This window comes from Cupressus sempervirens, chromosome 1 (genome assembly GCF_028749045.1).
Source record: "Cupressus sempervirens isolate cs-2001-9-10 chromosome 1, ASM2874904v1, whole genome shotgun sequence".
NCBI classification, from domain to species: domain Eukaryota; kingdom Viridiplantae; phylum Streptophyta; class Pinopsida; order Cupressales; family Cupressaceae; genus Cupressus; species Cupressus sempervirens.
The window spans coordinates 303275921-303289617 of NC_143118.1; the positions used below are offsets into that span (position 1 = coordinate 303275921).

General features: G+C 29.9%; 1 protein-coding gene across 1 annotated transcript; it reads right to left on the reverse strand.

Annotated features, from left to right (window-relative positions):
* Positions 1 to 4792: 4792 nt before the first annotated feature.
* Positions 4793 to 12807, reverse strand: LOC149577316 (lysine histidine transporter 2-like). The gene is made up of 8 exons (XM_089823407.1): positions 12413 to 12807; positions 9587 to 9738; positions 8408 to 8791; positions 7865 to 8258; positions 6100 to 6205; positions 5851 to 5942; positions 5611 to 5679; positions 4793 to 5141 (listed from the first exon to the last, which is right to left on the reverse strand). The coding sequence occupies exons 1-8, from the start codon at positions 12443 to 12445 to the stop codon at positions 5043 to 5045; spliced, it is 1329 nt and encodes a 442-aa protein (XP_089679533.1). The 5' UTR covers positions 12446 to 12807; the 3' UTR covers positions 4793 to 5042.
* Positions 12808 to 13697: the final 890 nt, after the last annotated feature.

Consider the following 13697-nt stretch of genomic DNA (forward strand, 5'->3'; position numbering starts at 1 on the left):
ACCAAACAGTGACCTCAAAACAACAAGAATAATAAATGAAGAAGAAGAAGAAGAAGAAAGCAGGAGACATCACGGGAAAGATTAGGTATCCTTCCTCATCAAGAAAAAGTCCAACATCGACTTATCAATGAGGTTACCAGAGGCCCTGTGATGAAGCTGAGTGCTACAAGAGGAGTGTTACTGGCGAAGAGGTCCCCTGCGGGGTCTTACAGATCTGGAATGACCCATATTAGAGAGATTTTACAAATGCTTCACATCCCAAACTAGAGTTAAGGGTGAGAAGAAGGTTGTAATAAGTTGTGTCTGGGCCTGACTCTTGGGAAATGAAAGCTGCAAAGTATGATCATGAAAAATGCAAGAACTCGCGGAGATAGAACTCAATGCAATGCTAATCAATGTAGTTGAAAAAATCCGAGAGGGATTTGCAATCTCTAAATAGATAGTAAAATCTTCCTATAATCTCGTAGTATATGGGGCATCTGAAAAGAAAATGAGTCTCAGATTCAGCTTCATCTAAGGTATAATTATCGCTGAGTCTTTTTGGAAGGATTTAAAGTACATCTATTGCAGACTTATCTAAATTAGTAAAGTTAACTTGCAAGGTAAGAGATTATTCTCTAGTCTTCTATGACCACATTTCAAAATTACCAGAGTTAAATTAGAAGCATTTGTGCTGATAACCAATATGAATCTTTTGTTGATAAATGAATGAACATGATCTATTCCTTTCACATTGGATCTTTAAAAAATTAAAATTAAAATAATTGATAGTTGTCAAAATTTTGACATAATTTGGTAGAAGTTTTGACGAGGACCACCATCAAGGACATAGCATCCTTGTTGAATCAACTCTTTTTCGACACCCAATATGCTATAATTTTTGATGCAATTTGGTAGAACTTTCAACAAGGATTATCATCAAGTACATAACATTCTCATCAAAGAAACTCTTTTTCAATGCCCAATTACCATTGGATCAACTCTTTTTTGACACCTCATTTAGCAAACAAATGGGCTATTTTTTGACGCTAAGATGCATCGATAAATAGATGCACAAAGACTTTGGTTGAAATTTTGACCAAAACTTAACAATGAATTTGGTAAAAAAATTGACCAATTGGCATAGAAAAATTGACCAATCTGCATCAAAGATTTAGTCCAATTTTGGTAATGATAGATAATTTATATGATAAATTTTAAGATACTCAAAGATATAGGAAGTATATTATCAAACGAGCTTGATAAAGTCAAAAGAAAAATAAACTCTGAGAGTGTTGTAGCAAGCTATAAAGAGATTTTCCCAAGAAAGAGAGCAATTGATTTCCAAAGATTATATAAGAGAGATTGTGTACAAATGAAAAATTATATTTTTTAAATGAAGAGAGGAGAAAAAAATGATAACCAAATTGTTTCAAACTATTTTGATTGATTTATTGTGACTTGATGAAATAACAAGTAGAAAACAATTAAAAAAACATTTTGAATGATATGTAATTACATCCATATTAATCATTCTCAATAATGATAAGAGATAAGACAAGCATAAGTTTATTGCAAAAGTGAAACAAAAATATAAGATTTTTTTTAAAAAATATTTTTATAAGACAAGCATAAGTTTATTGCAAAAGTGAAACAAAAATATAAGATTTTTTTTAAAAAATACTTTTTGTTAATTGCAAGTTTGATGCAAAAACTTTTGCTTATTGCATTCTTATTATTTATTTAAAATAAAAATGATGCCTCTATCTAACATTGAATTATTTATATTTATAGCCCATATAATCCCAAAACATACCACTCAATGTGTTAAAAAATATAATTTCATATATCTACTTACTACAATATCAAAATAATTCTTACATACAATTTCATCCATTTTCTAGTGTGACCTCTAAGAGTTTCTTTACTCACGTCCACTTTTTTGTATTTGTAGTACACCCCCAAAAAAGGGTCATGTACATAAATGATATCAACCAAAATGATTCTTCCTAATATGAGCAAATGGTTACTTGATACATTAATGCCCTCCTTGAAGATAATATCGTTGCTCAAGGCCATTTTCAAGAAATTAGATCACACATTTGAAGGTCTTCATGGATCCAATTTGCCCTAAATATTAATTAATAGAAATATGTTGGTAGAGCTAATTTGGTGGTTTGTTAGGGCATTGGTCTTGACAAGAGAAAAAAAAATGTTTTATAGGAGTGGAAAATTTGGTTGAGGTCTTTGTGCAGATTTTTAAATGAGCTATTATAATCAATAATGTAGTTTTTTTAATTCTTTATTTATTGTGTTTTTGGAACATAAATTTTAATAGAGGTTGTTAACAAAATCAAACTTTACATTTAATGCTAAACTCACCACAATGACTCTTGAGTTAAAATATTTTGTTAATTTTATATAGATTTTTAATGGAAATTAGTTTCTCCTAGAATAGTTTTGAGAAAGGTGTGTGAAAATGCAAATACTTTATAAGATCTATATGCTATGTAACCCTTTTAAAAATATTTAAGATGCTACAAGAATTACTAGATTCTTTTTTATAATTATGTGCAATGCAATATAAAATGATACTTGATATATAAAATTCTATATGACTAATAATTCAAAATTGTATAATAAATTAAAAGACCTAATGAATTGTGATAAAATATGTACAACAATCTGTAATGTATAATGTTATTTTATTATGATGCAATAAATGAATAATGTAGTGACTGTAAATGAAGATGGATGATAAACATGTATTTACAATTGTAATTCCAATGTCATAATGAAATGCAAACTTATGCAATATAGCTTACACAATTCCTTGTTAACCATCTCTAATGAACATAATTATATGTTTCTGTTATAGGAATGATCACAACCAATATATTGAAATGTATATGCAATCTTCTATTTGGAGGCTTATTTGACATGGAGATATAAATGTGCTCTCTATTATGTCATCTCTAATATTTATGTAATGATGCTTGCACTTGGATAGGAAAAGGTTGTGTTAACAACAAATAATGCTCAATGAGAGCAAAAAGTCCACAAGGGAGCAATTTTTTATATTAATTTTTCAATTGACACCTTCCATAGCCTATCAAGATTTGAATAGGCCTCATGAACAATTGCCTTTCATTCGTTATGTTCACCACCTTGATTAGTTAACAACACAATAAGTGGATCAATTATTATGAACCGATAGTGTAATACGAATGGAATGGTTAAATAATCAAGTGTCAATAATTCCCATCCAGTCTAAACTAGACTTTGCAACATGTATAAAGATGACTCAACAAGAAGGGAGTTCTAGCTCTGTGGCTGATCGTGATTTGGAGAGCACCATATCATATTGCACTATTGTCCGACTCTTGTTTATCTAGCATTGTTGTAGTGATGGTCAAGTCTAATGTGCTGAGCATAGTCAAGTGATTATGCTGTAACAACATTGTCTTTTCTGTATTGTTAATGCTTTTAATCGCTTTGTACTTCTTAGATTTTTATTCCAATAAATAAATAAATAAGTGTCAATAATTATACATTACTTAAGAATTTTACTTATGGGAAGTCATTATAATAATGAATTATAATTATTGATCAATAGATTGACAGTAACACTTGATTGATTATAGATTAATGGCTCCATCTCTAAATATGGTACCGAGGCATGTTTTCCTATGGATATATCCTTACGTATTAGATTAATCGAATGATAGATTTTTGTAGCATCTATTTATATATTTGTATATCAATGATTTCAATATATATATATATATATATATATATATATATATATATATATGTGATTTCAACAAGGTGTGTTAATAATGTAATCATGTATGTCTATATGTGTGTATGTATGCATGTGCATGTGTATGTCTGTATGAATATGTGTGCACATAGCTATGTATATGTATGTGTATATCTGTAGTTATGTGTAGGTATACAAGTATGCATACATGTAGGTATCTAGATGCATGGATGCATAGTTATGTGGTGATGCATCATGAATGAGTGCACTATGTAAATGCACATGTAATGATGAACTAACTACTATGCAAGAACTATATGTACATGATAAGGTATGTTTTATTTCATTGTCTTTTTATTTACATGTTATGTTCTTTTGATTCTAATTAATAAGAAATATCACACACTCTATTATAAGACTCTGAAGTTCTTGATTTTATTTCATATTTGTTGTACACTAATGGTTTAGTTTTATAATACTTGCTACTCAAAATTGTTAAAATAGATTTATTTTTCAGAAACCATTCACTTTAAAAAAAAATTATTTTCACAAATAAATAACAAATTCAATCAATGAACTATAATCTATGTAGACATAATAATGTAGGAACTTATCAACTTAATTTTAAGCTTATTCTTTATATTTATTCTATTCATTTATTTTAAATCTATATGAATTAGATAAGTCTTACTAGAATGTAATATAGTAATTCTGATATTTTTTAAGGTGACTACTAGTACTGGTGTGGAAAAAAAATAGATACTAAATAAATTTGAAAGAAATTTGAACTATTAGAGAGATCAAATTTCCACAATCCATTGTATAAATATATTGATTTGTTTCTGGATTTGACTGTGCAAAGATTTTTACCATCAACGTTTCAAATCACACTACGTATCCATCATTAGAATCTGAATGAAAGAAAGGAAGAAATGCCAAACAAAATGAAATTTGAACCTCATAATTTTATTAGAGTCTTAAATTTAAATTTATTAAAATATATTAAATATTAAATTGCATCACTTAACTTTATATATGTTAAACATCAACTTCGTTCTAAAATGATAAACTTAGAATAAGAACTTACAATAGTCCTTTATATGATCCAACATAAATTCAAAATAACTCAAACATATTTTACAGTTTTTCTTCAAATAATCACCACAAGACTTCTAGAACCACTCCAAACAGTACACGCTGTGGTGGGTGAAAGATATCAACCCAACCCTTTTGTTTTACTTCACATTTTATCCACAGTCAACATATGTCTAATAACTGTTTTAGGGTTTAATAGTTCTGCTCATTGGTAGAATTTGTAGGTCTTTGCATCAATAATAATTGACCTCAAGCCTCCAATAGATGACACGACCATGAGCGCAACTCCTATGGCAATGCATGTCTGTAACCCAAAAATAGAATTAGAATTTTAACGTCAGTAAATGAATGAATTGTTTGTGAAATTGTCAATTTATAACCCATTGTTAGCAGAAACAAACTAAAAAAATTCATACAAATAAATGAATTATTGTTTACATGTAATTTCTTAAATTCATCATGTATGATAATTGTTTGTCAAATTTGTTTATATGAAGTTTTTTTTTTCATAAGATTTTGAATCAAAATCTATGATCTATATTGTTAGAAATGAAAAACAAAAGAGCAAAACTTGTTAATAATAGATTGTAAAACTAAATTAAAAATATTGAAACAGAATTTCACAGTCAAACTTAAAAACAATTTATACAAATAAATATATTCCTATTTACATATATAATCATTTGTAAACATCATATATTATTTTAAAAGAGCACAATTCAATTGAATTTAACATATCCATAAAAGAACAAATGTATAAAGTTATAACTAACCCAATTAATCAGCCATGATAAACCCCATGCCTTTGGCTTTCTTATTGACAGCCACATTATGCAAGGAAGCTGCAAGAATGAAAAATATGAGTAGAACATTGGATATCAAAATCAAAATGAACATTCATTTAACTTAGGCTTTCAGTTAGATGATAATAATAATAATAATGATCTAAAATCTACCTAATAAGTAAAATAAAGATGAGATTGAAACATGAACATAAAATCAATGCTACTTACAAAGTATGTTGTTGGAGCGAAGGCAAATCCCCCAAAGAAACCAAGCAAATCTCCAAAGAAAGGGAAAGTGATACCAATGAAACAAGTTAAAGCTGTCAATCACAAAGGATGTAAGTTAGTTGTATGACACACAGTTCTAATTTATAACAGCAAAGAATGTAGCACCATTGAAATGGAGGTTTAATTCTTAACACTAACTTTTGTATGCTGATGATTAATCAGAATGGAAAATGAGGAAGCAGGACTTACCAACATAAGTACTTCTGGCTACCAACCGAAGTGGTAGCCCTGGAGGGAAGTGCATTTTTTTCACCAAAACAGTTTCTATCATATCAAAAACAGGCATCGCATATATCTGTTTAGGCCATAGTGAACTTTTAGTTAGGAACCTTTGATATATAGCTTTAAAAAACTCTTAGTTTTAGGTTTTAGTTTGGTTCAAATATCTGCAGATTTGTTAGCTATGATACTTATAATCTATTTGGAGGAGTTTCTTTTTCCCTCAATAAATGATTTGTGACTCTTCTCTTTTTCATTGATGATAAAACTGATTTGATCTTATATTGAGTGAGCATGTCTTACGTGCTTTTAGATAAGTTGTCTATGTTTATAAATCTATATTTTTATTGCATTCAGCAATCCATCATTAAGAAGAAGAGTACAATTGAAAACATTGATTAAAACATAAACAGTGTCAATTTGAAAAACATACAGTTTGGTGCAAAAACATTTACAGATAAACTGTGTATTCTTATAAATCTAAGTTTCTATTACATTCAGCATTCCATCATCAAAAAGAAGAAGAGTACAATTCAAAATATCGACTCAAAAACATATATAGTGTCAATTCAAATACATACAGTTTGGTGCAAAAACATGGACAAATCAGTTGTCTATGTTTATAAAGTTATGTTTCTGTTACATTAAGCAATCCATCAAGAAGGAGAGTACAATCCAAAACATCGATTCAAAAACATAAATAGTGGCGATTGAAAAACATACAATTTGGTACAAAAGTATTGACATATAAATTGTCTATGTTTATAAATTTAGTTATCCATCATTAAGAAGAAGAGTACAATCCCAAATATCGATTGAAAAATATAATGTGCACTGATTAAAAACATAGTTTGTTGCAAAAACATTGACAGATAAGTTGTCTATGTTTATAAATCTATGTTTCTACTGCATTCAGCAATCCATCATGGGAAAGAAGAAGAGTACAATCCAAAACATCTATTCAAAAACATAAACAGGGCAGATTATAAAATATAGAGTTTTAAGAAAAAATATTGACTGATAAGTTGTCTATGTTTATAAATCTATGTTTCTATTGCATCATCAACAAGAAGAGTACAATCCAAAATATTGATTTAATAACATACGGTACTGATTCCAAAAAAAATACAATTTAGTGCAAAAGTATTGACATATGAATTGTTTATGTTTATAAATCTACGTTTCTATTGTATCCAGCAATCCATCATCAGGAGGAAGAAGAAGAGTACAATCCAAAACATCCATTCAAAAACATAATCAGCGCTGATTAAAAACATACAGTTTGTTGCAAAAACATTGACAGATAAGTTGTTTATGTTTATAAATCTATGTTTCTACTACATTCGGCAATCCATCATGGGAAAGAAGAAGAGTACAATCCAAAACATCTATTCAAAAACATAAACAGAGCAGATTGAAAAACATAGTTTGAAGCAAAAATATTGACTGATAAATTGTCTATGTTTATAAATCTATGTTTCTATTGCATTCAGCAATCCATCATCAACAAGAAGAAGAGTACAATCCAAAATATTGATTTAATAACATAAAGGGTACTGATTCCCAAAAAAAAAAAAAAAAAAAAACAATTTGGTGCAAAAACATTGACACAATCAAATACCTTAGCAATTTGAACATAAACATTTTATCCAAAAGCACTTACTATATGAATTGTAAACAACTCATGCCTATAAGAACATTAAGAACATTTGTAAAAAGAAAAGAATGGACCTACCTGATAGCTTCCAATCACATGGATCACCACCATCATATTCGCCGTTGCAATAAGCCACCTTGGCCTGGCAAGTGTTATAAGGATATTGTCAGAAACAGATGCTCCAAAGGCCCAGTACCCAACCAATGCCACTGGAAAGTAACAAACAGCAACCACAATATATGCCGCAACAACACCCCTCCACATCGGAATCTTGGAGGGTCTGTTAGGCTCTGAAGGAATAGTAGCTTGGATTTCCAATACCACATTATGTCCAGCATATGCAAATGCAATTTGTCCCAATGCATTGAACACGCCAAACACTTGATTAGCTACTGTTGTATCCCGGTAAGAATAAGATACATCAGGGTCTTGTCCATGGTGGACAGAAGCTCCCCAAGCAATTGTAGAATAGCTACATAAAACAAAAGATATAATGTTAGGCAGCGGTCTATAATATAATATAATGGTAAGTTGTGAGCTTCTTATCTAAAAAGTCTTGAATTCGAATTTATTCAAAATTAACAAATTATAATATTTAATCTCAACTTTGACCACATTTACCTCAGAGACATCACAGCTGCACATAGTGAAATCACCGCCACAGAATTGAAGTTTGGCAGCTGTGCTAACACAAAATGAACTGATCCAAAGATTACTATCCACAATGATTTTTTAATGTCTTTACATGTTGGGCACACTGTATCATGAAACTTCTTCAGTGAGGTCCCTCCTGTAACCATGTAAACAATGTCTACACCCACTTCAACTATGAGCTGTTGTGGAACAACAATCCATAGACCGAGTTTTTCTCCAAATGCCTCCTGTCCAAGCTCATGATACCGATCAAAACGCTTCCCTGGAACCATTTCATGCATCTCAACCATCTGCCACAGAGTATATAATGTAATCACCCAAGAAAGGACAAGTGCTACAATTCCTGGACCCCTGCAAAATCCAAAGAATGATTAACAAATTACACATTAATAGCTATGAATAACACAATTCAAAAGGTTTTGAGGTTCTTTCAAAATTAAAAAAAAACGTTTATCTTAATAAAAATACCATTTAGAAGTGGGAGTCTAGCTATGAAAGCAGATATCTATGTACATACCTAGTAGGAATGTTTGAGTAATAGAGAACTGTTTCTCAATAAACGATTAGTTGAACTTCATCATTGAAAATATTTTTATAAGATATGAAAATATTTGAAAGTGAGAAGTTTAAATGAACTATATCTATAAAGGAAGATTTCAAAAATTTTAAGAATAAGTGTGACAATAGAGAAGCCAGTATGAATATGAACCAGATTTTTTTTAAGATGTGCAACTCTTGATTTTTTAGGGCTTCTTTGGCTGCATTTGTCTTATATCTAGAATTTGTCAGATGTTGGATTTGTTAATTCAGAATTGAGTAAATTCTAGATGCTGGATTTGTTAATTCAGAATTGGATTATGTTGAAAGGAAAAATGAAAATGAAAATTTGATTTAATTGCATTCCAGTAACAAATCCTCATTTTGAACTAAAATTCAAAATTCAAAATTCATAGTCCAATTTTGGTACACATCCATACTGAAGGTTAAATTTTATAAGAATTTGTTCCCACCATCTCCAGTTCAATTCTCGCAAATAAACGAACTTTAGAATGGCGGTCTCATAGAGATTATTAAAATACTTCCATAGACAATTGAGGGTTGTGTAAATTATGCCAGCAGCACAGATTCAACCAAACATAAACTTACCATCCGAGCCATGTCATTGCAGAAGGTAGACTCAGAACTCCAGCACCAACCATGGCGGTAACATTGTGAAATGTTGAATACCACCATTTTGCATTACGCGAAGCAGTTACAGGAAGCCAATCTTCAATCTTTTTTTTCTCATCTGCATCTATCTGCAAGAATCAGACAATATGTTTATTGGAAACTATAAGTAAAATGAGTGAATTTTAAGTAAACATACTCTTATGAATTATGAACATTTCGTAGCTGTGAACTTTGCTATTCAAGCAGTGGAACAAATGACTTGGTTTTTCTCAGGATCCTACTCTACACTAGTGCAAGGAAAAAGTTTAATCTTTTCCTCTGTTTACAACAATAAGTTTTTATAATCTATCTTGTATCATCTATTTGTTTTTCTGGTCAAACAAACAGTAATATCTGATTATCTGTATTTCTTGCGGGAGATATCTAAGTGCTAACCTCAGCTTTTAAGAACACAAGTTCTCTATCACTAGATTTTACATAAAAGTACAGACAAAATATAATTATTTTTCATTAATCATTAGTCTTTAAAAGTAAGATTAATCATTAGTCTTTAAAAGTAAGATTGGCCAGTCAGTCTAGTTTTCAGAAAAATATGGATGACTATTGTAGATTTGATTTTTCATATTTACCTTCCATATTATTGGAAAACAGTTCAAACGGATAGAGGTTATAGTTGCGTGAGTTAAAAATTTGTTTGATAGATCCCACCAGATGTTAATACCTTCATTTGAAAGAAAAAGGCTTTCATACACTATTTACAAGCATACCCTTCTCTTATGTTCAGAATATTTATAACTAGGAGAAACTCTTTTAAGTAAATTCTTATTTTAACAGCTCCTCTGAAATTATAAATTGAGGTTCTAGCATAACTCTTTAACACTTTTTAATTTCCTAAATAAATTAGAATAAAAAATTGAGACTATTCATTTCTGTTTGGATGCTGTACCACTTACGACTGTCCATTTAGAGTGCATAATTGATCGGTTTGAACTTTAAAGACATTAGTTTGAAGTGCTAAGGATGAAGCTGATTTACTCTTTAGTTCTTCTATTTTGATGATGGATCAAAAACTGTGATCTGAAATATTGATGCGAAAAATTCCAACACAACCATTTCCAAAAATGTTTGCTACTAGATAATGGATTGTGGAATACTAATGCCTTTAATTTACACCCTTCATGGGAGGGAATATGGTGGAAAGCAAAACAATTTGACATGCCAAGGATCAAGCTGATTTATCCTTCAGCTCTTCTATCCTGATGATGGATCATGGAGTGTGATCCGAAACATTGATGCAAAAAATTCCAACACAATCATTTCCAGAAATTGTTGCTACTAGATGATGGATTGTGGAAAACTGGTGTCTTGAATTTACACCCTTCATAGAGGGAATTATGGTGGAAAGCAAAACAATTTGAAGTACTAAGGATCAAGCTGATTTATCCTTTAGCTCTTCTATCCTGATGATGGATCACAGAGTGTGATCCAAAACATTAATAAAAAAATCCAACACAATCATTTCCAAAAATTGTTACTACTACGATTTGAACTTTATCAACTTACAAAATTCTATAAAAAAGTCAGAACTGAATCCATCTGTATTCCAAGTGCTATTGGTCCAACTGGTGAGATTGAGTTAAAATACACCGTGCCTATCGACCAGCTGAAATCTGTAAGAGTAGTTCATAAATGGCATATTTTATGATTAGAACATTAAAGGTTTTTTTTTCAAAAACAGAGCACAATTGGAGATGCAACTATTTTTAAATCTGGAGAAGTTTAATTCTGGAAGAAAACTTAAGTGAGGCAAAAAGAACGGATATCCACTATCTTCCTCTTGTTCTGCTATCTTTCAAACACTTATAACAGGTATGTGGCACTCTTGATTCTGTTTAAAACTATGACATTCTTATTAAAGTTTTAACCTAATATCAGTGTAGCCTGAAACACCCCTGCCCTTCCGTATTCATATCTGTATTGAATACAGATATAATATGGCATGGATACATATAAGATTATGTACCATGGTGTGCCACAAAATAGTGTAATATCAATACTAGGAATGCGGAATGTTGGGATGAGTTTCCCAGATGGGAGACACAGGGCTTCAATTTTGAGATGGTGTCGGGAGAAGCCTGGTGGTGAAGATAGGTGCTGTAACAAAAAAAAATTTACATACCAAAATAAAAAAAAATGCACAAAACTTTTCAGATCCATCATCAGAATGAAAGAGTGCAAGAATGAAATGGAAAAAATTACTATTTAATACTAATAGTGAATTGGGGTTTAATAGTGGTTCGCTCATTTTTAAATTTTAATCATTGAATATGTCATTAGTGAATCATTTATATATTGATCATTTATGCATCACTATTAGTAATTTATGAACCACTATTAAAAATTGAATGAATAATTATTGATATAATAGAATAAGTATCCCTGAATACTATTTTTTAGACCATTTTTTGAATAGCCAAAACCTTAATCTTAAATCACTAAATCACAATTGAAAGCACCAAATTTACTATAACCACTACTGAATATCTTCCCATATTATCTCAAAACAAAAAATCTACACACCCAAATGAAAAGATGCATAAATCCTGCATACCACGAAAAAATACAATTTCATACAATACGTCACTAAGATTTTAACAATCATGCAGCAGAACAATACAATTCTAAACGGTGCCTAATCATTTTTCGTGGATTCAAAACAATGGCGTACTACCAACTTCAACTGAATCTAATAATACAGTAAAAACCAATTTTTTTTAAAATGCAGAAGAATCAAAGTCATGCCTGGCCATCCTTCGCAATGCTTGACGAGCCCATCTTACTGCAGAAGGCAAAGATTTGCAAGAGCAATCCGAATTGTGGAGAAATTGGTATCCTACGATCTATGGCAATGGCAAAACAAGTGGTTTTACTCGCCTAAGATTATATTGGATTTCACACAAAGTTTGGAATTAAAATCACCAGAATTTCTGCGTGTAGATGGTCAAAACCTCAAAACAATCCGAATCTTCAGGTCTTTTATAACCTATTATAAGCATAACGTAGAACAGCTAACCGTACTATCTGTTATGATCTTCATGCAGTAAATGCGCGCATCAGTGAGGTCAGGTTTAAGACAAGGATATCGAAAATGCATGCTTTTTTTCTTCCAGAAATTCATATAAATCCTAGTTTAAAGTCTAGTTTATTCATCTTTTTGTTGCACTATTTGTGGCGCTGGTGGCTATTTTAAGTAGTTTCATAAATATTATTTATAAAAGTCGAGAGTTATCCTTTTCGAGGCGTCTAGTTTTTATAAATTACTTCGAGAAGGATAACTCTCGATTTTTATATATATATATAAATATAAACATTTGCACCTATTTTGATTTCAAAGAGATATTATCCATATTTTTACACAATTTACAAATTTTTATTATAATATTTTCTTAATTTTCAACTTTCTACATTTTGTGTCTATTCCCATTCAATGTATAAAGGATAAGTATTAAATATAAATTTTGTGTCGCTTCATTTTTCAAAATTGCTAAAAACAATGGATGCTTTCATTATAGAAGCCTCTCCGCTTAATAAAAATTTAATCACTTTTTTAGCAAATAAATAGGAGTGTTGATTTTTTGACGGAAAACTTATTAGTTTGACTAGAAAATTGTAAATCATTCTTGTTATTTACTGATCAATCTTTATCTCACTCCACTCTTAACTCTTGTTTTGATATTTATTAATTGTTATCTCTAGTTTTAAATATTGTTTTTCTTTTTTATTTATTTAAAAAAATAATTACTTGTGATTTCCAAATTAGATTTAACTTTTGATTTCTAAAATTGATTTATATTTTAGTTTTTTAATTATTTTAATTAAGTAATTAAATTTTTTTTTTTTAATATTAGTTTAGTTTTTTATTTAAATATTAATTTTTAATTTCTATAATTTATTTAGTCAATAGAATATTTGTTAGAGACCTGCTATTTTTTCTTTTTTCTTTTTTTTGTATTTCTCTTATTACTTTTTCGTAATAGATTTTTGGATGGAGTTTTTTTCAAATGATTTTTTTTCATTTTTGATAAAT